The sequence below is a fragment of the Neofelis nebulosa genome, chromosome 1 (genome assembly GCF_028018385.1).
Source record: "Neofelis nebulosa isolate mNeoNeb1 chromosome 1, mNeoNeb1.pri, whole genome shotgun sequence".
Lineage (NCBI taxonomy): Eukaryota > Metazoa > Chordata > Mammalia > Carnivora > Felidae > Neofelis > Neofelis nebulosa.
In genome coordinates, this window is record NC_080782.1 from 71,531,126 (window position 1) to 71,557,949 (window position 26,824).

Sequence of the window (26,824 nt, forward strand, 5' to 3'; positions counted from 1 at the left end):
AATCAGCAAGCGACTGAGGGGTTATTTAAAACACAAAAACAATTATGTTTTCAGTGAGCAGAGATGGTGAAAAACACCCTTCAAAATAGGTCATTATTAATAGTTATTTATTGTCTTGTTAGTTTAAAACATGATGCAAAGGTCAGGACAGTAATGGCTAAAGCCAATTGGTCATTAACTGTGGTAATCATTGACCTTAAAAAGGAGAATTGGTCTTCTAAATGATTTTCTGAAGTTGTTAATAACTGTATTTGAAGATTAGCAGTTATATTGTGATGGTGACAAGCGTGCCAAAAGACATTGGCCCCATTCGTATGACAAATTATGTTTTTGGTGTGTAATTTGCAATAGTATTCGTCAAAATTATTCATTCTTTCTAAAAGGAAAAAATTGATTGGTAGCAGTCACAGTGCCAAGGTTAGCATTAATGGTGCTGAAACATCTAAATTTCCTGGCTTTTAAACCTTTTAAAAACCTTTGAAGAGATTTATATGGCGTCTTAGATATGTAACAGTTCTTAAAAAATAATAAGGTCACTTTTTTCTTGCATGCGAAAAATGTATTTTCCTAGATGTAGAGGAGAGTTGTCAGCTTTCCTTAACTGTTTTTACAATCTCTTTATTCATTGGGGTTTACTTTTGGGTAAAGGAAAGAGAAGGTGGTTTCCCTGCTCTAATGTGGTGGCTCTAGTGGATTTTCCCTGCACTCATATTTTGTTAGTATAGGAACGTGTCTCATTATGGGCAGGTGACCTCTAATAGCATGTTCCAGAAAATACGGGTCTTAGCTCTGCACTGCTCCTCAGGGCATCTTGCTTGGAGTAGTGGATTATGAATGGAGGTGAGAGTATTTCTGCATACAGGAGAGCAGTGTTCCATTTTCTTTCTGTATATGTTGCATTCCTATGCAAGTTGATGACCTACAAAGGTAGCAGATCTTCACTCTTCAAATAAGTTAAATGTAGGGGCACCTGGGTGGCTCACTCAGTTAAGTGTCTGGAATTGCCTCAGGTCATGATTTCACAGCTCTTGGGTTTGAGCCCCGGGTCGGGCCCTGTGCTAACAGCTCGGAACCTGATGCCTACTTCGGATTCTGTGTCTCCCTCTCTCTCTGCTTCTCCCCTGATTGCACTCTGTCTCTCTCTCTCTCTCTCAAAAATAAACATCAAAAAAATTAAAAAAACCGCAAATAAGTGAAATACAGAGTTCTCCTAACATGCAACAAAATATGCATGGTGCTGATTAGATATGTTTCTGTAAATTAACATGCTGGTACAGAATAAAACAGTATATTTTATACTCTTTGGCCAGATCATAAGTAGAATCAGCTTTCATTTTTAATCCTTTGTTCCTACCATAGTTAAAAATAATGTTCAGGATTTTCTCTAAGTCAGGTGCCTTCCTGGCTTGTTGCGTCCCTTTTGTAGCAGAGAGAGAGAGAGACTGAAATCCTCCTTCTTAAAGCTGTAAGGGAGGTGGGGTGGTAAAGCATGCTCAGTCATTACAGTGCAGGATCAGGAAGGAGTTAGGTCTCTAGGCCAGGGAATCAAGATCATGTGTCCATTTGCTGGTTGAGAGAGGGAAGGGAATGGGAAATGGAGATTGCAATGGGCTCCCTGGTTGAATCTGGCTTTGAATTTTTCTCATCCTGTTCCTGCTTTAATGTTTCTATGTCAAACATAATTTAGAAAACTCAAGAGAAGGAAAATCTAGTGTATTAGTCTATATTTTAACTTTTTCTCTTGCTCCTCTGTACTTTCCAGTGTTCTGAGATTCTTTCTTTTAGTATTTCCTTTCATTTCAAGAACTTCCTCTTGTTCTTTAGAGTAGGTCTGCTGGCAACAAAGTTTGTTAAGTTTCTCTTTATCTGTGAGTGTCTTGGTTTCCAGTTCATTCTTGAAGGATATTTTTGCTTGTTACGGGATTCTGGCTTGCATTTCTTTTCTCAGCACTTGAACAATATTGTCCCGTTTGCCTCTGGTGTCTATGGTTTCTGTTGAGAAACCTATTGTAATATTGAATTGTTTTTTGAATTCCACTATAGATTTAGCTGCTTTCAAGATTTTGTTTGGTCTTTAATGTTTAGGAGTTTGATTATGATACATCTTGGCATTTTTTTTTGGTCCTGCTTGGGGTTCACTCATCTTCTTGAATTTGTAGGTTTATTTCTTTAACTAATTTTTTTAAGTAGCTAAATTCTCTGGATTATTTTTTACCTTATATATCCCTGACTGGGTGCTGGAGAAGCCAGCAATCTGGAAACATCAATGAGCACAGACAAAAAACAAACAAACGAAAAACCCCTCAGAAAATGGCCTCAGGAAAACTCTGCTGTCTTACTGTTTCTGGTCAACGGATCAGAGTCTGAATGTGTTTGTTTTATATATGATGCCCAGGGTTTTTGCTGTACTTAGGAGGAAGAGTAGAATAGTTCATCCTATTCTGGAACCACAGTGCTAGCTTGAATGTTAATCCCTGACACCTCATGGGTAGGAATCATGTCCCTTCCTAGCTTTGTCAGAAGCCATGAGCCCTCCGAAGATGTTTAGAAGGCAGTAAAAGTTAAGTGGCATGAATAAAAATTAAAATATGCTCAAAACTTTTTAAAAATCAAATTTGAATATCATAAATTTATATACATTAATTTTAAGGGTGCAGTGTGTTAAAAATTTCAAATCTGAGGTTAGAATAAATCTGATATTAACAGAAAAAAATTTAATTATAATATCTTATATTTTTATGTGAGTGACCTTATTTATGAAAAAGCCTTAATCTGATAGTCTTATCTTCATTTTACAGAAGGCAAAACTGGGGTACAGAAGATTCAGTAATGTATCCAAGGTGGCCACAGTGCTGCCTAGGGCACAGCTGAATTTGATACCTGGATGTTTTCGTTCTTTCCATATACTTTCTATATTCACATCTCTAGGCCCTTGAGCCTCTTATTTTGTTGTGGTCCTTCCTTACCTCCATGCCTGGAATGATCTTTTAAAGGTCTTTCCTTTTTCAACTTTCATGATACCATTTGGTCCCTTTACACATTTATAAAACAAATTGCTTTGTCTTCTGTGATCCCAAAGCAATTTTGCAAAACTATTTTAGCATTTGTCTCATGTTATTATGGGTATTTGTGTATATTACCCTCCACTACCGCTGCACACACATACGTGTTAGAGCGATCCTTTACATAGTTGATGATAAACTTTTATTAACTGAATTAAGATTAAAATCTGACTCCCAGCTAGGGACTTACTTTCCTATGTTGCATTGCATTCTCTGAATATAATGAAGTATACAGTGTTGGGTAGGTACAAATTGCCGAAGATTTTAAGAGACCAAGCCTCTTCACCTAACTAAACCAAAAGCCTGATTGAACAAAGATGTTTGTTTTGATGCTTTAGTGGTTTGTTTTCTTTATGAAATTCTGAAAACTTAGGTTTTACTCCAGATTAACATATAATCTTTTCTATCTTTTACCAAATTAACAGATTCATTTGAAAGCGGTTACATTGAGCTTGTATTATACATGGGTCCTTTACATGCATCATCTCTTAATTCTCACTACAACTTGATGGGGGCAAATACTATAGTCGCTCTACTTAAGATGACAATATTGGAATTTGGACAGATTAAGTATGTGGCTGGTATGTGGTAAATTAGTATTTCAAATCCAATGTTTGTAACTCTAGATCCAAGTCTTAACCATCTGAAGTTGTAGAGATGCTGTTCACCCATTTATTTTTATATACATGCTTATACGCATAGTGTTTGCCAGTGTCTGGTGTGTGCATTTTGAAAACAGGAAGAAGTGGGAAAGATCTGTGGTCAGAGGACTAAGGAAAGGGGCAAGTTGTATGTCATCTCTTTCTCATTCAACACCTTGTACTTGGTTTTAATTTCTGTGGTTAGAGGGAAGGGGCCTGAAGCTATATGAGAGACAGACAGACATTGTGAGGTAGTGGACCCCAACAGAAAAGCTTTGGTGATTCAGGTGAAGGGGGTTGGCAAAAGTCATGGAGGACTGATTGCCCTGGTTCCATTGGTTCTACCTCTGCTGAGATTCCAGGAATGGAATCTCAGGAGCTGCGGGAGATCACCCTGTGACACTGGGGCGGTCATGAGAGCCAGGACAAACCTGCAGCTCTGTTGAGAGGCTGTGCTGTAACAGACATGGAGCAACAGGAGCCAGAGCAGGAGGAGCAGAACAGGTCAACACCTTATGGGAATAGCCTCTAACAGATGGGCATTTGGGCGGGAGTGAGGCATTACTCTGGACACCTCACAAATGACTGTGGAGAAAATTTAGAGTTGCTAATTTCCACGCATCAGGCAACTGGGAAATTTTAGCTCCCTAATTAGGTCATTAAAAGCAAATTTGACCCTATTTTATAGTCCCATATGTGTGAGGTCTGGGATACATTTGATTTGTATTGTTTTCAGACAAAATACAGGTGAGAAGCTGTGTGATACAAGCATATTATCACTGTGTTGCTGAAGCGGTTTGCTTTGTGAATCCCTGGAATGCATCCCTCCACTAAACATCACATATTTCTGTACATTGAAAGTATCTTTTAATACTGAGTTCTAGCGTATATCTTGTTTTGTAATCTAGCTGTGTGTTGGAAAATTTTCCTATTTGTATTTTGGTTCTAAATTAGTGAATTGACTATATAGTATTCTTCTTGTTCCTTAATAATTTTTAAAAATTTACATGTTTTTACTATATAGGAAAAAGATATAAGCAGATTCTTAAAAACTTGGCTTTGGTCTATCCAAGCAAAGTGTACTTAGATGTATTATATATTGCTTTATGGTATATTTTCTTCTTCTTCTTCTTTTTTAAGTTTATTTATTTTGAGAGAGAGAGAGCGAGCAAGCAGGGGAGGGGTAGAGAGAGGGAGAGATAGAATCCCAAGCAGGTTCTGCACTGTCAGCGCAAAGCCCGACATGGGGCTCAAACTCACAAACCGTGAGATCATGATCTGAGCCAAGATCAAGAGTCGGATGCTTAACCAACAGAGCAACCCAGTATATTTTCTTCTTATTGTGTAGTTTATAGAAGCAGTTTTAGAAGAATAAAGGCCATTGGGGCACCTGGCTGCCTCAGTCAGTAGAGAATGCAACTCTTGATCTCGGAGTTGTGAGTTTGAGCCCCACGTTGGGTATAGAGATTACTTAAAAATAAACTCTTAAAAAAATAAAGGCCGGGGAGAAGTATGGTACTAATTTACATTTAATATTTTAAAACTTAAAATAACTTATGTTCTATTTTTTCTAATTTCTAAGAAAATTTATGTTTTTTCTTAATTTTTCTAAATTGGAAAATTTAGAAAAAGAATAAAGTTTAAAAAGCCCTCTCCTGTGCTTTTTCCTTTATTAGCAGTTCTCCTTTTTGACTATAAGAGTAAAAATATTGATGTAGAACTTTGGAGAATGAGAAAAGCATAAAGAAAATTAAAATCACACTTAGATAATCCCACCCCAAAGAGGTAGTTAACATTTTATTTTTCAGTTTTTTCTCTCTGCATATATACCTAATAGAATCATATTTCTACTACTAATAATTATATATTCTGCTTTTTCATTTACATTATATTTTCCTACTTCATTAAATGTTTTAAGAAATACGATTTTTCCTGGCCATGTAGCACTCTATCAAAAATATATGCCATCATTCAACCATTTTAATACATTTGGGAGGTTTTAGTTTTTTCATTACTACAGATAGTGCTGCAGTGAGCATTCTGGTCCACAAATCTGTCTGCTTCTCTGCTTAGCCTGTTGTATAGAGGTCCCCAGAAGTGTTCTTCCTGGGTTAAAATGTGTAAACATCTTTAAGACTTTACACTGTAGTTTAAATAAATATAAATGAAATCATCTAGCATAGTACCTGGCGAATAGGCACTCAAATACTGACTTTTTTCTTAACAGTAGAAATTCTGCATTTTATTTGTTTCATCCTCATTGATAATTGATTTTCCACTACCTGCCTTTCCAGGATTTTTTTTTAAAAAGTAAAATGTATAGCCAAAGTGGGGCTCGATCTTGTGACCCTGAAATCAAGAGTTGCATACTCTACCTACCAAGGTAGCAAGTTGCCCCTCCTGGATTTCTTTTATTCATTCGTTCATCTATTCAGTAGATGTTTATTGAGCACCTACTATCTGTCAGGCCCTGTGCTACTGGTACATGTTAACTTGGACTTGGGGAAAGCATCATGGAAATACTTGAAAACTTCCTAGACCCCTATACCTAGAGAAATGAATCAGTTCTTGATCTTGTACAACATGAGCTCTCCCCTTCTGAGCTTCTAATTACAAAAAAAAAGTGAAGTGAAACAGATTTATACAATTGACATTTTAATTTTTTTCTGCCAGAATTGACAAAGAAAATGCCTCCTTTGCATTCATGTTACTTAGCATGACTTCTTTTGTGAAGGTTAAGTGTGTGTACCAAGTGGACTAGGTCAAGGGTGGGTAATGGACTCACCATCTTACTTCCAATTATTGTGGGAACCTTATTAAACGAGGTGGGATTTCATAAGCTGTTTGAAATGTAAGAAAGAACATTTAGTGAGCTATGAATGTATTTGTCTGACATGATGAAAAATGTATAACCTAATTTTAGGTTTTGTTTTTTGATGATAGGTTTTCTTGTTTAAAGAATGTTAACGTGAATATGTAAGAAATGTTCTATATTCATACATTAGGGTGTTTGTACTCTTTTTTTAAAACAAGTCATTATTGTCTTTCATTTATGATTAAAACACAGATTGTTAAGGCTTTATACCTTGGTAGATTTTATTCATCCTGGGAAGCATTTTCTCCTGTTAAAATATTAAAGCCTAATCTGAAATATTTTCACAAACACAAGTGACTTTTTGAAGGTTGTGCTCTTGCTTCTGTGCATTGCCTTTTTGCATATTATACATCAGCCTCTCAGAGAGGGGTGTGTTCTTTGTTGCTATAGAATATTGTACATTCAAATGAAGTCTACTTATATATTCATGACTTAAACACCTTTGTAGAAACCTTCCTTATAAACACAGGTGAAAAAAAATTTGCTATTCTAATTATTACCCAGCACCTTGTATATTTAGAAGCTTGTTACAAAGCCTCATTTTGGGTGTGTATACTTTGTTGTGCCTTACAAAGTCTTTAACAATAGTAGGAATATGCTGTCAAACCTAAGTGCTTAGAGTAAAATAATTTGTCAAGTTAGAACATTAATAATAGAATCAATGTGCCCAAACAAAATAAAGTTATTTGGGTTATTTCCTTTTATTACTTATTATTTAAAATGTATTGCAAAATACAGGTAAACCTGATGTGTACAGTTAAACTTGTTACTGATATTTTACCACCCAAAGACTCATTTAACTTGTGTTTTTTTCCCTTCGATACCAAACTTCAGACTGGTGGACATGTATAGAGTAGAAGAGTTTAGGTATTGGTATTTCTATTTATAATGACTTGGTGGTGGATAGGTGGGACATATTATAACAGAGAGTTTCATTAAGTGCCGATTTACATTCTATCAAGTACGATGGTAGCAATAAAATTAACTTAGTATAGTAATGTTCTAGCTCCAAGGAATTGGGGAAAGGAAATGTATACATTGAGTAGTGGCTAAATTTTTTGAGCACTTTGCATGGTAGGTGTGTAGCACACGTCTCTTGGAATGCTCATAAGAATTCCATTAGGTTCATATCTTATTTTCACACTTTTTGGATAATAAATAACTTCCCTAAAGTCACACAGCTAGAGAGAGGTTGATCTGGATTGCAACCCAGGCAGTCTGGGCTCAGTGATTTCTTAGACAGCTGTATAATACTGCTATTTCTTTTAGAGATAAATAAAAAATGTAATATCACTGATTTGAAATTAATGCAATAATTATATTTAAAAAGCTTTCATGCCACATTATGACCAGCCACTTATGAAAACGTATGACAGTGGCCATAAAAGATGCAGAAGAAACATGAGGAAAAGGAAAGGAAGGACCCAGAGAAAGGAGGTGAGGTGAGGTGACCGATTGAAAGGGGAGAGGACAACAAAAACGAAGAGGGATTCTGGCAGAGGTTGAGGAAGGAAGCAGAGAATGCTAGTTACATGGGTAAGGAAAGAACCAGAGACAGCTTAGAAGTCTAAGTAAAATTACTTTTTTCATGACTGGCTTTTCCCTTGCTTTGTGAGTTTCAGCGTGCCTTTTGGAATACTAACTTTTCTTCAATTCACAGTTCTTTCACTCTTCTTTGTGTGTTAGCCCTCTGGGACTTAATTTCATTTCATCCTTTATGATGAAACTTCATTCAAAGTTGGATGACTCAGAATTCAAGTTGTATATATTCTTTTTTTTCCTATTTTCTTACATAACTCATGATACACATCTGCATAATGAAATTTTGGTAAGTGATCTGTCTGATGGATTTAATTTAGTCTTCAATCATACTCTTGTGAATTTCTCTTTTATACTTTTGAAATGAATCCTCAAACTAGCCATATCTGTTAATTTAAAGGTTTTATTTACAAACAAAATAAAGTTTGACAGAATAGAAGAGACTTGACTTTCAGAGAATGAAACTTTTTTTTTTTTTTTTTGGTGATATGACCAAAGAATGAATTATATGTTTATGAAACAACTACTTTATTTTCAATTATGTGTACTTATTACTTAATTGATTCCAAATTTAGTGCTCAAATAGATTATTTGGTTTTATTTTAAGTACCTTACTGATTATTTTGCAATGAAAAGAGCACTGGGCTGATATGTAAACTTGGACAGGTTACTTTATCTATTTCTTTATTTGTAAAATTGAAATCATACCTGCCCGTTTATCTCAGTGGGTGAGTATGCAAATGTGTATGTGTACTAGAAAATACCTTGTAGATATTGTTGCTAAATACACCTATGGTTGTTACATTAGTATATTGCTTTTAGATTCCCCTTTCCATTACTTAAAAGATGAGCAGATACAGAATAGACTAATTCTTCTGTTTCATTTAGATTATCCAAATATTGAATTTCAATAAACTAAAGCAGTATTAGTCAAAGAAACTTGGTCAGCAAATTGCAAGGAAGTGGTTAAGTCATACCCAGCCTATCATACATCTTTTTAATAGGGACAAATATCTATGCCATTAGTTCTGGACCAATGTCTTTCCCTTTCACAAGACTTTTAATGCATAACTTATAAATCTCTTTATCAGCCAATCTGACTTTTCCAAACCCAGACTAACATTAAGCAAGATAGAATGAGTAAAAATCAGGGAAGGTCAAATAAGCAATCAAATGATCAGATTCTCATTGGACACTAATGGAATTTTAGACTTTTAGAAAATGATTAGTTATGAATTTCAATGCCCTGTTGACAAAGGGTCAGTTTTTGTAAAATTATGGTAAAATCTTAATGCGATTTTTAAATCACTGTGTTGGATTATTATCTGCATAAAAAATGATACATAGTTCATATTAAGTCTCACATAAACATTTTTACTGAAAAGATAATGGTATTATGGCTATGATTTTTTAAAGAGCCTTATCTTTTAGAGATCTTTTGAAATACTTGCTGATAGTTGTGATGTTTTAGAAGTAGATGGGGCTATTGATGAAACAAGGTTGGCCATGAATTAGCAATTATTGAAACTCGATGATTGGCAAACACAGGTTTATTTTACTGTTTTGCCTACTATTGTAAATTGTTGATATTTTTTATAATAAAAATAGGTGGGTGGGAGGATGGGTAAAATAGGTGAAGGAGATTAAGGGGATTAAGAGCTACAAATTGCCAGTTATAAAGTAAATAGGTCACGAAGATGAGAAGTACAGCATAGGGAATATAGTAATAATATTGTTATAATGTGGTATGGTGACAGAGGATAACTACATTTATCGTGGTGAGCATTGAGTGATATATAGAACTGTTGAATCACTATGTTGTATACTTGGAACTGGTCTAACATTGTAAACTACAGTTCAATAGTAAAAAAAAAACCTAAAATTAAATTTTAGTACTTTGTGTTTCTGATATACTTAGTGAAATAATTGTGTCATGCTAATTTAAAGTCAGAGTTGTACTGGCAAATGTGAAGTCTTAAAAAATCCTTGTCTTTTTCATGATCTATAAAATCAGGGGAGCCGGTCTGGCTCAGTTGGTAGAGCGTGCAACCCTTGATCTCGCGGTTGTGAGTTCGAGCCCCACATTGGGTGTAGAGATTGCTTAAAAATAAAAATTTTAAAAGTTAATATTTTTTATAGCTCTCTATTAAAAAGATATGAGGCATGTAATTAAGACTCAGCTTAAAGTGTTTGGGAAAAACCTTATTTGTAACAAGTACAATTTTTAGTCATATTTTTGGTTCCTTTCCATGTGAACTACCTAAGTATGGCATATATAGAAAATAATAATTCAATGGCTATATTAATAGAGTGAACACATTTGTAACAAATGTTTAACATTTGTCTTTCTCACTAAATTGTAAACTCCATGAAGTCAGTCTGTAGGTCTTAATCATTGTGTGGAACACAGTGTGTAGAATATAACATATGCTCAGTAAATATTGTTGTGTGGTCATGGTTTAAGAGAAAACTATGTTTAAATAATCTGCCTTTAGATTTCATTTAAAAATGTATTAAAGATATGAAATTATTATTAAATGAAGAGCCCAGTGATGAAGGTCTTACTGAAATGATTTATAAAGCAAAGCTATACTAAGTGTTTGTCTTCATAATTAGGTATTTCCTTTAATGTGACAAGTGCCATTCTTTGCTGTTTTTTTTGCAATACTGTGTCAAAGGAGAAAGCTTTCTAATGCATTAATTGTGAGTGTACCTACTGCACTCTGTTGAAAGGTATAATATAGGAAAGCAAAGGAAGATGGAAATGAAATAGTTTTTGTAGATTTTCAATATTTGAATGAACAAAAGGAGACATTTTATTCTGTTCTGATTTTTTTAATGTTTATTTATTTTTGAGAGAGAGAGAGAGACTGAGCATGAGTGGGGAGGGGCAAAGGGAAGGGAGACAGAATTTGAAGCAGGCTCCAGGCTCTGAGCTGTCAGGACAGAGCCCAATACAGGGCTTGAACTCATAAACGAGATCATGCCCTGAGCCAAAGTTGGTCACTTAACCGACTGAGCCACCCGGGCACCCCTATTGTGTTCCATTTTTAAAGCTCCTATAAGTATAATGTATAGTCACTGGGTATTTAAATAAAATTTATTTCATTTGAGATTTTTATCATTATGGTACTTGACATATTCTTTGTCAGTTGTCAGATGTGGGTGCTTACTGATTATGGCATGTGTCTAGGCCTAACCGAGGTAACCTGTGGTGTGGTATTCTGCTGTTTCCTAGGGGGCATGGACCCTGCTGTGGTGATAGCTTTCTGGCCTGCTTCTCTGAGGCCAAAATCTCCCTTTGGCTGGTTCTATGTGTACCTGCTGGACTTCGAAGTACAACTCTCCCTTCATCACCTTTCTCTTAAAGCCTTTAATTAATGGCTCTGTTAGTCATGGGCCTGCAGTATGTGTTAGCTTTACATTTCATACATTGCCAATAGGATAGATACCCTCATTATCAAGTCTTAAGTATCCTGTCTGGTTTTCAGCCCTCCGTAATCTGGTTACGTCTTCCATCTTGGCTTCAGATCTAATCAGAAGGCCTTGGGAAACTGAACTCCACTAAATTGGGATGCAGTATACAGACTGAAATATTCCCAGGAAGCTTTCTGATAGTTGTGGGAGCTAGATCTGTTCCTATTCCAACATGTAGCTTCTGTTCTTAGAGGCAGGGACTGTACCTTATCTTGATACTGCATTAGTGCTTAACATGAGGTGGTATGACTATCATAGGTACTCAAATATTTGGTGATTGAAAGGGGCTTAAGAAACTGAGCAACCCTGAGTGAAATAAGCCCTTCCTTAAAAACACTGTAAGTGTGTCTTTATTTCTAAAGACATTGCTGATTTAGTAGACTCGGGTAGTCATTTACTACTGGGGTCACTTTTCTTTCTTAAACTTATAATTCATTCAAATGATTATTACCAAATGGTTATTACTCAGACAACCAAACTCTTTTCCACCTGGCTTTTGCCCAGAATCCATAAGGCTTTTCTTCTCTGGTGAATCTTGTAAACTGGAACACATGGCAATATTTTGCCCTTTGGTTATAATGTTCAGTTAGAACCCAACCTAAGCAGATTGCTTTATGCTGGCTTTATTTTGCATTCAGAAGATGAGGGTACTCTACAGGCCCACTGACCACTCTGGCTGTAAGAGATGAAAAAAATAATTAAAGGTTAGCATTCCTCCTGAAAAATTCCCTAGGAAGTAGATTGACTACGCCCTTGATCCTTGTTATTCTTTTTTCCTGGAGATAGAAAGAAGGCTTTTAATTGGTTCTGAGGGCTTGAGTGAGATTAGATAGTCATGCCAATAATTTCCCCACCTTAGTTTTCCAGTCCATTCCAGAATCGAAGTGCTGCTGTTGCTTTCTTTGAAAATCCTGTCCTTCACTTCATGAAGCCGTTTGTCTCATTCTTAGACTCTTGGAACAAATAAGACCAACAATTCACATTTTCTTGGCTTTAGAAGGATTTGTTTTTCAATACTGGGCCAACAAGCCATTAATGTGCATCAAAACAGTACTTCGGGGGCGCCTGGGTGGCTCAGTTGGGGCGCCTGGGTGGCTCAGTTAGTTAAGCGTCCGACTTCAGCTCAGGTCACAATCTCACGGTCTGTGAGTTCGAGCCCTGCATCAGGCTCTGGGCTGATGGCTCAGAGCCTGGAGCCTGCTTCCGATTCTGTGTCTCCCTCTCTCTCTGCCCCTCCCCAGTTCATGCTCTGTCTCTCTCTGTCCCAAAAATAAATGTTAAAAAAAATTAAAAAAAACAAAAACAAAACAAAACAGTACTTCGTTCATTTTTATTTTTGGACCTTCTGTTGTGTGCCAGGTCCTGTGCCCAGCACTGAGGATACAGTTGTGAATGGGATAGATGGGGAGACCATCACATAGTGAACAAGGAGAGAGGACGGTGGGATTAAAGGAGAGATAAGAGACAGGAAGGAGGCAGATCATGTATGGCTTTGTAGGTTATAGAAGGAGTTTGGATCTCATTCTTAGAGTAATTGGTACCAGTGGAAGATTTTGAATAGCAGACTGACATCTAATTTTTAAAATCACTTTTTTTTTTTGAAAGATCACTCTGGCTTGATGGGTGGAAAACAGATAGGTGGAATCAAGGGCAGGCAGAAAGAGGTCCAGTGTGCAGGATATTGAAAATGTGCAGGAGAAGGCTGGCACACCGTGGACCATGGTGGTCTATTGTGGCAGTAGAGGTGGCAAAGAGATAACCCTGAAGTGTACCCAAGACCATCTTAAATACTAATATTTGAAAGTTGTAGTTAGCTATGGTTTTTAGATTTAGTAATAGGATTGTTTCTGTCTTGTCATTTGCAACGACATGGATGCAGCTAGAGAGTATTATAGTAAAGTCAGTCAGAGAAAGACAAATACCATATGATTTCACTCATATGCAGAATTAAAGAAACAAATGATCAGGAGCCACTGGGTGGCTCAGTCTGTTAAGCTTCCGACTTCAGCTCAGGTCATGATCTCACTGTTCCTGAGTTCGAGCCCCGTGTCTGACTCTGTGCTGATAGCTTAGAGCCTGGACCCTGCTTTGGATTCTGTGTCTCCCTGTCTCTCTGCCCCTCCTCTTCTCATGCTCTGTCTCTGTTTCTGTCTGTCTCTTTTTTATCTGATCATTTGTTTCTTTTATCTTTATTTTTAAAAATTTTTTAATGTTTATTTTTGAGAGAGAGAGAGAGAGAGAGAGAGGGAGAGAGAGAGAGGAAAACCAAGAAACAGACTCTTAACCAAAGACAACAAATTGATAGTTACCAGAGGAGAAGGAGATGGTTAAATAGGTGTGCACTTGTCATAATGAGCATCAGGTGTTGTATGTAAGTGTTGAACCACTAAATTGTACACCTGAAACTAATATTACACTGTATGTAAACTAACTGGAATTTAAATAAAATTTTTTTTTAAAGACTGCAAAAATAGGGCTATTTCTGGATGGATTCTATAAGAATCAAGGAAACTTGTTAAAAGTGTGTATTTCTGGGTCCTGGATTAGTAGTTTTGGGGTGAAGTTTAGGAAAAACATTGAAGTTTTCTGAGCAAGGTCAAGAAATAATTTTATATTATTTTGTGCATTCATGTACTATTTAGTACACTTGTACGTTCTATAATGCCAGCAGCATAAACATATTGAAAGGTTGCTCTACCATTTTAGAGTCAATACTAAAAATTCCTTTCATTCCCAGATATGCTAACAATCATTCCCCAAAGTTAATCTTTCAGCTCAGATTACAAAAATCCCTTTCATTGAATCTATCTTATTCTGATAAAGATAGATCTCTCCTCCCAAGTTCCAAGAAAACTTTTAAGTGTTAAAATAAGAATAAATTGCATCTAAAAATAAGGTAAAACCAGAGAGACAAACCATGAGAGACTCTTAAGTACAAACTGAGGGTTGCTTGTGGGGTGTTAGGTAGGGAGATGGGCTAAATGGGTTATAGGCATTAGGGAGAGCACCCAGGATGAGCACTGGGTGTTATATGTAAGTGATGAATCACTAAATTTGATTCCTGAAGTCATTATTACACTATATATTACCCTGTCACTCTGCTTCTTTGGGGCTGAAGGGAAGGCCTTGACTTAGCTCTTGCATTTGAGTGAGATTAGCACCATGAAATGAATCACAGACGCTCCTTACCACCAATGCTTTTTCTTGTTGTAACACTAAATGGATCTGCATCCTCTTTATGCAGATGTAGAAGTGTAGCTTGGCTTTTAGAATGCCAGTTTAGGGATAGGGTTCTAGTTTGTATAAGGTAAAGAGCATGGATCTCAAAACCTAAAAGACTAAAGTGTAAGCCCCACTTTGCCACCTTCTAGCTGTGTAATTCTGAGGAAGTCAATTTCTAATAGGCCTATGTTAGGGGCCTATGAAATGGAAATTATGATGCTTCTTAAAGCTCTTATGAAGATCCCAGATGATGCATAGAGAAGACTTAGTGTGGCATACCTGCCTTAGTAAATATGGCCATTTATTATTATCTAGCTGTTTTATTACCTACTCCCTCTTCAACTCTTTGGCTGCTAGTACCCCTAATCTTGGTTTAGTGTGAGCTGTGTCAAGAGATGAAAACACAATCCAAAAGCACATTTATAAACATTTACTCACCAAGCAAAATTGGTGACCCTGTACTGTCCATCTTCTGCTCTTTCTATTCCAGACAAGAGTTTTTCAGTCATATATGGCCATTTCTGCCACAGTGGCTATTACACTTCCCCTGTATTAGAATTTTCTAGGCCAATTCTTTCTTTTTTTTATTTTTTAATGTTTTAAGTATTTATTTTTGAGTGAGAGATATAGAGTGTGAGTTAGGGAGGGGCAGAGAGAGAAGGAGACACAGAATCCGAAGCAGGCTCCAGGCTCTGAGCTATCAGCACAGAGCCCGACGTGGCGCTGGAATTCACCAGCTGTAAGATCATGACCTGAGCCGAATTTGGACACTTAACTGACTGAGCCACCCAGGTGCCCCATAGCCCATTATTTCTACCTCCTGAAGATGTTTCTCTCTTGTCTCCACAATTAGATCTCAGAAGAAATATATCTGATCGAGTGTAGTTCCCAAGAGCTTATGAGAACCAACATCTTTTTCCTTTGTCCCTTTGTACCCTGCATTTCTGGTTTTCATTTACTTCTAGGTTAGCCACTGGAGAAGGCCCTCTTACGATTCACAAACTAAGGGACACCTGGGTGGCTCATTAGGTTAAGCATCTGCCTCTTGATTTCAGCTTGTGAGTTTGAGCCCCTTATTGGGCTCTGCGCTGAGAGTGTGGAGCCTGCTTGGGATATTCTCCCTCTCTCTCTCTCTCTCTCTCTCTCTCTCTCTCTCTCTCTCTCTCTCTCTGGTCCTCCCCTGCTTGTGCTCTCTCTCAAAATAAATAACTTCAAAAAATTTTAAATAAAGATTCACAGATTGAAGCTCTACTAGAATCTTTGTGCATGTTTGTATTATTCAGGCTTTTTATGGTTCTCTCAACTCTGAAGACATACACTCCTTGCCATCATTGCTTTTTCTCATTGGAACACTAAATGGACCTGCATCCTCTTTATGCAGATATAAAAGTGTAGCCTGGCTTTTAGAATGCCAGTTTAGGGATATGGTCCTTCTCTACCTCTGCCATGTGAAGAGATAATGCTGTTGAATCTGAGGTTCATCTTCCTCTTTCTCTCCATCACAGCTTTGACTCAAAGATTAAAATCTGCTTTGTAAGCTGATCTTATTCTTCCCTTATTTTTTGTTGCTTCTTTCCAAAACCTGAGCTACATTTCTGTTTGCATAGTAATTCCTATGTGCTGCCTGGTTTTCCACAGTCTTTGAGTTAGTGTGATCCTTCAAGGCCAACCATTCCAGGTTGGAGCTTTTTATCATTCCTGCATTAATAATAGAAAGGAAAGAACCATACAATCCTCTCAATAGATGCAGAAAAAGCATTTGATAAAATACTACAGAATCCATTTTTGTAAAAACCCTCAACACAGTAGGGATAGATGGTATATGCCTCAACATCATAAAGGCCATATATGGAAGACCCACAGCTAATATCATCCTCAATGGGGAAAACCTGAGAGCTTTTCCCCTAAGGTCAGGAACATGACACGGATGTCCACTCTCACCACTGTTGTTCAACATCATACTGGAAGTTCCAGCCTCGGCACTTAGACAACAAAAAGAAATATAAGACGTCCAAATTAGCAAGGAAGAAGTCAAACTTTCACTCTTCACAGATGACATGATACTCTACGTGGAAAACCCAAAGACTCCACCAAAAAATTGCTAGACTGATAACATGAATTCAGCAAATTCACAGGATGTAAAATCAACATACAGAAATCTGTGTCATTTCTATACACCAAGAATGAAGCACCAGAAAGAGTGATCAAGGAATCGATTCCATTTACAATTGCACCAAAACCATAAGATACTTAAGAATAAACTTCACCAAAGAGGTAAAAGATCTGTACTCTGGAAACCACAGTATGTAATTTTTTAAACAAATGGTGGTAGGACAGTTGGATATTTATATGCAAAAAAGTGAATATTTACCTTACTTTGCGCTATTCACAAAAATTAACTCCTAGAGCACAATAGACCTAAAGGTTAGAGCTAAGACCACTATTAAGAAAATGAAAAGACCAGGCATAGAATGGAAGGAAATATTTATGAAACAAATATCTGATAAAGGACTTGTGTCTGGAGTATATAAAGCGCTTTTAAACTTAGTAAGACAACAAACCAGTTTTTAAAATGTGTAAAAAATGAAACTTACATGACTCAGCAACTCTACTTCTAGATATTTATCCAAGAGAAATGAAAATATATGTCCATACAAAGTATTATATGTGAATGATCACAGCATGATTATTTATCAAAGCCCAAACTGGAGACAATTCAAATATTTATTATCTGGTGAATAGATAGGTAGTAGAGCTATACAGTGGAGTTCTGCTCAGCAATAAAATGAGCCAACGACTGATCCATGTAGCAAGGGTGAACTTCCAAAACATTATGCTAGTGAAAGAAGCTAGAAACCAAAGACTACTTATGGTACAATTGTTTATATGGAATTTCTAGAAGAGGCAAACTATAGAGATAGAAAGCAAGACCAATGGGTGCTTAAGGGTGGGAGCTGTGATTGCCTGCATATGGGCAAAAAGGATGAAGGGCATGTTGGGGATGGTGCAGTCAAGGCACTTTAAAAGGATTGTGGTGGGGCATCTGGGTGGCCAGTGGGTTAAACGTCCCACTCTTGGTTTTGGCTCAGGTCATGACCTCGCGATTTTGGGAATTTAAGCTCCACGTGGGGCTCTGTGCTGGCAGCAGAAGCCTGCTTGGATTCTCTCGCTCTCTCCCCCTCTTAATGCCCCTCCCCCACTTGCACCATCTCTCTTTCAAAATAAATAAACTTAAAAAAATTTTTTTTAACTGCATTGTGGTGATGGTTGCACAACTGTATAAGCTTACCAAGACTCAATAAACTATATCATAAAATGAGTGAATTTATGGTATATAAACTATACCCCAATAAATATGTTTAAATAATTCTCCATAGCACTTGGGTTATGAGATAACTCCCCACTTTTTGCTCCCCTCTCCCCAAGAAGATGTCATAGCTCCTTGTCCCTTCAGTAGTATTTCTCAAGCTTTAAGGTACATGAGAATCACCTGGGCGGGGGGGATGCTATTTAGCTGGCTCGGTTGGTAAAGCATGAGACTCTTGATCTTGAGATTGTGATTTTGAGCCCCACATTGGGTGTACAGATTATTTAAATAAATAGTAAAACAAACAAATAAACAAGGAATCACCTGGAGATCTTACTAAACTGTAGATTAGGATTCAGTAGGTCTGTGATGGGGTCTGAGATTTTGCATTTTTAACAAGCTCCAAGTTGATGCCAGTGCTGTTGGCCACATTTTGAATGAAAGGCTTTTGAACTTGTTCAGAACTCAGGCTGCATGTTAGACTTTCTCTGGGTTGGGGGGGGGGTAGCTTTTAGAATAAAATTAAGGCAGATCTCCACCAGCAATTAAATCAGGAAGCTCTTCAGGTAATTCTGATGTGCAGTCAGGCTGAGAACCTTAACAAAATGGGATTCTTTTTACCATAATGGTTCAATAATAAGCTTCTACCAATGTCTCCCTCACTCTTGTCCCACAGTTTAGCCCAAAACTTAGAGCCCCCAAATTATGATCAGAATCTCTTGGAATAAGTAGGAGGGTAAGCCAGCAGGCTTTGACTACACTTTTTTTTTTTTTGAATTATTTTCTTACACATGTCAACCCCTTAGTCCTGGCTAAGAACTAGAATACAGAAGAAAGGGGAGCCTGGGATGATTATGATGATAATAGCTAACATGTGTTAAGCAATTACAATGAACCATGTCCTGTTCAAAACATTTTATATGCATTTATCTAGCCTCATATTTTACCCTGTGAGCTAGGTACTGTTATTTTCTCTGTGTTATAGAAGGAACAAAGTATAGGGACATGAAATGACTTGCTTAAAATCATACAGCTAATAAGTGGTCCACCTGGGATTTGAAAAGAGTTAGGCAGACTACTGGGTCCCAGAGAAGCTGATACTCACCAGTACCTGCTGCTTGCAGTCTATACTTATTTCTGCCTGAAACAAGCGAGATATTTAACCCCAAATTTCTAACATATCTTCTATTCTTTGGAATGGAGCCAGACCCTGCCCGAATCTTCAAGGCCCTTTGATTAGTCTCCTAAAACATACCCAAGCGTAGTAAGAGTGTTTCTATACCCCAAGGACTTACTCTGGTCTTGCTTGACTTATAGGACTCTGTTGGTGCTGGAGGCTCCTCTGAGTTCTCTTGTTCTGATTGCTTGAGCTGAACGAGGAAGACCCGCAAACCAAATTTTTAATACCCTTTTTTCTTCTCTCTGCAAGATTTAACACCTTGGACCTGAGCTTTCTTGTGTCCTTAATCCTTATCTGAGTTCCTCTCCCCTCCTTGAAGATAGAGGTAGGAAAGGCTAGATGTTAGAGTGAGATTGGGCAGGGTATTTAACCACCTGACCATATGTATTTAACCTCTGTTAACCCCTACCCTCTTTTTAAAAAATAGAAATTGGTTTCCATTGAGGCTTCAGGCGATTTTAGTGCTTGAAACATTCTTTGTTAACATAATGTTTTTTAGAAAGCTGAGTGTCAGGAAGGCCCATTTTTAATTTATCAATGGCACCCTTAGCCTTAATATGCTAAAGCATACTTTACTTTTGAGGGCAGAATTAATCTTTTATCAGATGTACCATGGATGCTGTTGGTTTCATTATTTTAGGAAAATGTTCTTGTGATTGTTTTAGAATTAATGCTACCCACATACCTTTATTTTCCAATATCTATTCAGAATAGATAAGGAAGATACAAAGTGTCACCCATATTAAAGCTAATGCAAAAGAGATTTGTCACTGCTGTTTGAAAAACTAACAAAGGTGTTTAACTTGTTGATCTCATCTTGACTGTGAAGAAAATGAAACTGAAATTAAGCCTATGGTAGAGAATATTTGGGCCTTCTTTTATAAAATACCACTTTGTGGAACAGTGAAGAGAATTTTAGCACAATTACAAGAGATAATTTTATACACTGAAATTTTCTGGAGGTGGGGGAAGACAAAAAAGGAATTTCACTTTGCCCTTTGTTTAAAGCAGGGCCAGGTGGAAATGTCAAAAGTTGTCAGGGTAACTTCTTGGCAGCACTTGGGCCTCAAGCTTTTACATGCCTAGGAGTCACTCAGGGGCTTATTAAAAATAGGGATTCTTGGGCCTCACCCTTTTGGCTCTGAATATTTAATGAACTCCTCAGGGAATTCTAATATGTATTACATTAGTCAGGGTTTTCTTGAGAAATAGAATCTGTATGAGAGAGAGAGAGAAAGAGAGAGAGAGAGAGAAAAAATGTGTGTGTGTGTGTGTGTTCCTATAAAGAGATTATCATAAGGAATTGGCTCACACATTTATGGAAGCCAAGAAGTTCCAAAACCTGAGGTCGCAATCTGGAGACACAGAAAAGCTGATGATATGGTTCTAATCTGAGTCCAAAGGCATAAGAACCAGTAGAGCCAACAGTGTAAGTTCTAGTCCAAGTTTGAATCTGAAGGTAGGAGACTGATGTCTCAGCTTGAAGATAGCCAGGTAGAGAGAGAAAGAGCGAGAGCGAGAACAAAAGAGCTAGAGTGAGAGAGAGTGAGCCAAGTCTCCCTTACTCAGCTTTTTTGTTACATTCAGAACTCCAGTGGGTTAGATGAGGCCCACTCACATTGGGGAGGACAGTCTGCTTTCCTCAGTACACCATCTCAAATGTTAATCTCGTCACAAATATCCTCACAGACATACCCAGAACACTGTTTAACCAAATATTTTGGTGCCCCATTGTATAGCCATGTTGACACATAAAATTAATCATCACACCACCCAAATTTAAAGAATTTGAAGCAGCGAGGGGCAAAGTCAGATTCCTTGAAAGAAACACTTGAAGGTAGAAACCTTATAAAGAGACCATTGTTGTCTTTTAGGAACCAGTTATATAATTTCCATGATAAAAAATGTTCAGACCAGGCAAATCCATAGAGGTGGAAAGTTGCCAAGAATTGAGGGCAAGAGGTGGATTAGGGGAGTGACTGCCAATGGACATGGGGTTTCTTTTGGGGGTGATAAGCATGTTCTAGGGTTAGATGGGTGCACAATTGTGAATATGCTAAAAACCACTGAACGGTACCCTTTGAAAGGGTGAATGTTATAGTGTGTGGATTATATGTCAATAGAAAATATGTATATTGAGAGAGATTGTTAGGAAGAAGTGGTGATGGAGAGAGAGTGTTGACATCTTGGGTGCCTGGCTGGTTCAGTCAGAAGAGCATGTGCCTCTTGATCTTGGGGTTGTGAGTTCAGGCCCATGTTGGGTGTAGAGATTACTTGAAAAAGAAATAAAGTTAAAAAAAACCCACAGGAGATATTGCTGCATGTTTGTAAACAGATTAAAATGAGCCAACGGAAAGGGAAATATTAATGATGCGAGGTAGGGCAGAGGGAATTTGCAGGAGCCAAATCCTTAAACTCGCTGGGATGCCACCTTGAATAACTTTATTCATGTCCCTTCCCTAGGTAACAGATCAGTCAGTGAAAGCATTTGCTGAGCACTGTCCTGAACTTCAGTACGTTGGCTTCATGGGTTGTTCGGTTACTTCTAAAGGAGTCATTCACCTAACCAAGGTAGGTTCTGTGGCTGCATCTCCTTAGCCTTTCTATCATTCATATCAGCACCCTAGCATTGGTAAATGTATTTGAGTGAGGAACAGTCAGACCATTACAGGACTGTACTAGGATTGGGGTGCCTGGGTGGCTCAGTTGGTTAAGCATCGGAGTTCGACTCAGATCATGATCTTGAGGCTCCTGAGTTTGAGCCCTGCATCGGGCTCTGTTCTGACAGGTCAGAATCTGGAACCTGCTTCACATTCTGTGTCTCCCTCTCTCTGCCCCTCCCCTGCTCACACTCTGTGTGTCTCTCTCTCAAAAGTAAACAAACATTAAAAAAAAAATAAAAGTGTACTAGGATTTGGTAGTTGAGATCAGTTTAAAGCAACAATACAAAATTTATCCTTTCTTAAATGGAACATTCATTTAAACAAGAAAGCTTACTTTCTTGCTTTTTCATTGCCAATGACTATGAGATAAATATATGCATTAAAGAAACTGATCTATCTAACAAAAATTATTTAAATGTTAATTTATTGCATTTGGCTTTTAGGAAGTACATATGGCTCATGCATATGATTAAGCTGAAAATGAAAGGTGAAAAGAGAGGTGAATTTATGTCAAAAATTAACCTTCTAGGAGAGTTCACTTTTATATCAAATATATAAAATATCATATTTTGGCAATGATGAAAATGCCAGTTCCTTTGTAATCTCTCACTTATGTCTCATCTTTACTCCAGAGCTTTAAAATAATTAGGAGCTAATTCTTACATGTGTGTAATGAAGAATGGATGACTATAAAATTTACCTGTGTATTACCTGAAATTTGTCATTGGATAGATTTCAACTGCATCATATTATACTTAGGATAATGGGTATGAGTCCTTGCCTTTCCCACTTTGTAGTTGAGTAACCTTTTCATTCACCTTTCCTTCATTTCACTACTCTTAGGAAACTGTTGTGTTAGCAGCACAATGTTGAAATAAAACGGTTGAGATCCCAGGTTTCTTAGGGCTTGGTCTCTTCAGGTCTCTTTAAGCTTACAGTTTAGTGGGAAATAATCTTTTTCTTTTCTTTCTAGGAAGAGAGCAAATGATAATGAGTTACGTGGGACTCTCCAATAAAGGCACAGGGGATAGTTGCCTGGGCTCTGTTGTTAGCTTGAGTTTGAATCTTGTCTCTGGCACTTATTAGCTGAGTAGACAAATATTTTTCAGGGTATTAATTGAAATAATACATGCAAGGTGCTTGCCTCAGTGTCAAAATTGCAGTAAATGCTAAGTTAATGTTACTCCTAATATTAAAATGGATTTTGTTATATCTAAGTTGCTTGAAAATCAGAACAAACTTTGAGAGAAGAATATCAAATCACTGTTTTGGTCTGGTGTGTCTGAAACAGATCCTGTGATTGTCCTGTGTCTTAAATGACTGATAACTGGCCAACTTTAATTGTTATTTGAGGATCAGAGACTAAAGCTGGTGGAGAGGAAAAACACATCATTCTCAATTATTGTTCTATCAGAATATCTTAGTGTAACCAAGACCATACATGACCATAATTTTTATTCATTTCCTATAACCTTGGCCTGGAACATCTTGGTGGATGAATGTTTTTCTAGTCACATCTAATGTTGTTTATAGTGTAGAGTAGAAATGCCTTTGGATGAACAGATTGTGCACAACAAGTGTTATAATGACCATATGTGGGATTTTTATGATCGCTAGAAATTGTACTCATTAAAGACAAAACAAGACTTATTAGATCAGTAAGTGCTTCCCTGAGCATTTTGAGATGGCCAAAAATTATGGTACACTGGTACTTAGAAGATCAGAATTACTCTCAGTGACAAAATAGCAGCTATAGCAAATAGCAAATGTCTGCGTTGGAGGGCTGAATTTGCTGCGAATGTTCTTCTGAAGATTATAGGCCAGAATTGGTGGTTTGGACTGTCAGTAGTTCGAATCTACTGGATTAATATCAAAGCCAGTCCACAGACTTTTGAGGATCATTCTTTGTTGGTCAATAAAGTCTTTTGCTCTGATGAGAAGACTAGTTGGTGGTATAATATTGCTTATTTTCCTGGATTCAAATAAAGGCAAGATAGAATTTTAAGCATGCATAGCTTCTCTAAAGCTATTTTAATTGTTTTTATCTCTTGAAAACTAAGGGTAGAAATCACGTTTTAGGGGCACCTGGGTGGCTCAGTTGGTTGAGCGTCTGACTTCCGCTCAGGTCATGATCTCACAGCTCGTGAGTTTGAGCCCCACATGGGGCTCTGTGCTGACAGCTCGGAGCCTGGAGCTTGCTTCAAATTCTGTGTCTCCCTCTCTTTCTGCCCCTAACCCACTCACATCCTGTCTCTGTCTCTCTCAAAAATAAACAAACATTAAAAAAATTTAAAAAAGAACTCAGGTTTTAATAAAATAAAAGCTTTTGGGTTAAAATATTTGCATTCTGACAGTTTTCATACTCAGATATTGCACAAAATGTAATTTATATTCAAAAAATGTTTATAAATATATAAATGCTCCGAGGAAGTTGTGTTACCCTTCTTATCATCGTGGTATATAATTTTTAAATTAATGATTTAAGAGATGTGAGATGCAGAGTGTTGAGAGCTATTGGTGTAAATATGTTTAAGTTTATATGGTTTAGAAATTCTTTCCAATATATTACTTTTCTAAGTCTCTGGCTCTCAGTTTGCTAAAAGAGGCAAATGACATAAAACCTCCATGATTTAGTTTCCTGTCTATGAAGAGATGTGTCTAAATTAGATGATCTATCTTTAGAGTTTTTTGTACCCAGAAGAACCTATGCATTTAAAAGTAATTGACCTATGGGGCACCTGGGTGGCTTAGTCGGTTAAGAGTCCTACTCGATTTCGGTCAGATCTTGATCTCATGGTTCTTGAGATTGAGTCCTGTGTCAGGCACTGTGTTGGCAGTGCAGAGTCTGCTTGAGATTCTCTCTCCCTCTCTCTCTGCTCCCCCCTCTCCTGTGCACATGCTTCTTCTCTCTCTCTTAAATAAATAAATTTAAAAACAGAATCATTAACTTAGAAGGTACTATGAGGGGGGTCTCCCTGAAACTAAGAGACCAAATTAATAATTTAGAAAGGAAAATTGGGGAAGATTTGGAATAGGTGGAAAAATATTGATATCCTATTACTGTGGTTCATTGGGCTCAATTTTACTTTGATGCTCTCAGCCTTGACTAGACTGTTACTCATTTTGCAATATTTATTGACGAAATACCCTTAGTCTTCAGATAAATTCTGCTAATATCAAATAATCTTTGAATAGGAGGTCTTCCTTCTAGGCTCCTATGACTGCAAATTAGAGTCCAGAAATAGCTAAGACTGAATGCAGCCAAGTTGAGAAGATAAAGTCAGGTTCACTAGGCTGTGTTTGGAAACATTGAGACCCATATTTAAGAAGCAATAATAAGAACTTTTGAGGTCTCCATTTAACAGTTGAGAATCTTAGTGACGTGTTGTATGTGACAGAATTGAGTCTTCTCCAACACAGGTATGTTTGTTCTTTCACTGCAATGTATCTGTTTATAAATATAAAATATTTCTATATTGTTTTCCCTCCTACTCTTCAAAAACAGATTTAGCAAATGCAAATATGTAATTAACCCCTAGCGTCTAGATGGTGGTACCTAAATATCATTTGCCACTGAACTAATAGAAACATGTCAAAAGGACCCAAAGTAAACATGAAATGGTTCCCAGTGGCCTAAGTTGGCTTACTTTGAATATCAAAAGCCATTTTCCTAATGGCTGCAATGGGTTAAAGCAAACCAAATGTACAAAAATCTTGAATTCATAATGATATATAAAAAACAGAATAAAATGATTTATTTTTCTAGCTAAGATGGAGCAATAGGGACCAGATTTACTCTTTTCCTTGAAATATCCCCCAAACCAGGCAAAATATATGTAACAGTAGTCTTCAAGACACTGGCTGTCAGACAACTAAGGACAGTGATCCCTGAGATATGAGAAGCAAGAGGAGTCCTATGATTGCTTCCATCTAATGCATTGAAAGAATTTCCAGCACATAGCACAGGGTGGGCATGGGGGGGTGGGTAACCCAGGCAAAACTCAGCAGACACTCTTGAGTTAAGACAGAACAGGAAGTCCAGGGAGACCAAGGCAGCCAGAGTTCAGAGGACAGACCACCAGAGTGGAGAGAACCCCATAGAGAACTCATAGGGAATCCCAGAGGTCTGTAGATGATCTCTTTTGCGCACCCAATCCTAAATAACCCATGAGTACAGAAGAAATCAAAAGAGAAATTAGCAAGTATTTTTAACTGAATGAGAATGAAAACACAACACTGATGATTTAGTGTGATCCTGCTAAATTACCCTTTAGGTAAAATTAAATAGCACTAAACACCTATATAAGAAAAAAAAGAACATCTGAATTTGGTGACTTTCTACGTTATAAACTTTTACCTTATGAAACTTAAAGAAGAAGAGCAAATTAAACTCAAAGTAAACAGAGGAAAGGAAATAGTAAAGATCAAAGTGGAAGTCAATGAAATGGAAAACAAAAATAAAAGAAAAATCATTGAAATTAAAAACTGGTTCTATGATAAAATAGATCAAATTGATAAATCTCTACTTAAACTGATTAAGAAAAGGAGAGACAGAGAGACAAAGACAAGACACAACTTGCCAATATCATGTCATAACTACAGATTCTACAGATGTTAAAAGGATAACAAGGGAATTTTGTATGTGTTTATGCCTATAAATTTAATAAATTAATGAAATGAAAAATTCGTTTGAAAGATTACCAAAGCACACTCAAGAAGTACATAATCTGAATATCTCTGTATCTGTTAAAGAAATTGCATTTGTACTTAAGAGTCTTCCCTCCAATAATACTCCAGGCCCAAATTGCTTTACTGGTGAATTCTACCAAATATTTGTTATATTTAAAAACTTTGAGGC

General features: G+C 37.1%; 1 protein-coding gene across 4 annotated transcripts in view; it reads left to right on the forward strand.

The window, feature by feature from the left end:
- FBXL17 (F-box and leucine rich repeat protein 17) overlaps positions 1–26,824 on the forward strand; it is a 507,842-nt gene that overhangs the window by 134,866 nt on the left and 346,152 nt on the right. For 3 of the 4 annotated variants that reach the window (XM_058725404.1, XM_058725415.1, XM_058725386.1), the window contains one exon: positions 21,767–21,874. The exons of the other annotated variant lie outside the window; for it this stretch is intronic. In XM_058725404.1, the coding sequence (XP_058581387.1) occupies positions 21,767–21,874 (108 nt within the window). The remainder of the gene's footprint in view (positions 1–21,766; positions 21,875–26,824) is intronic. 4 annotated transcript variants of the gene reach the window in all.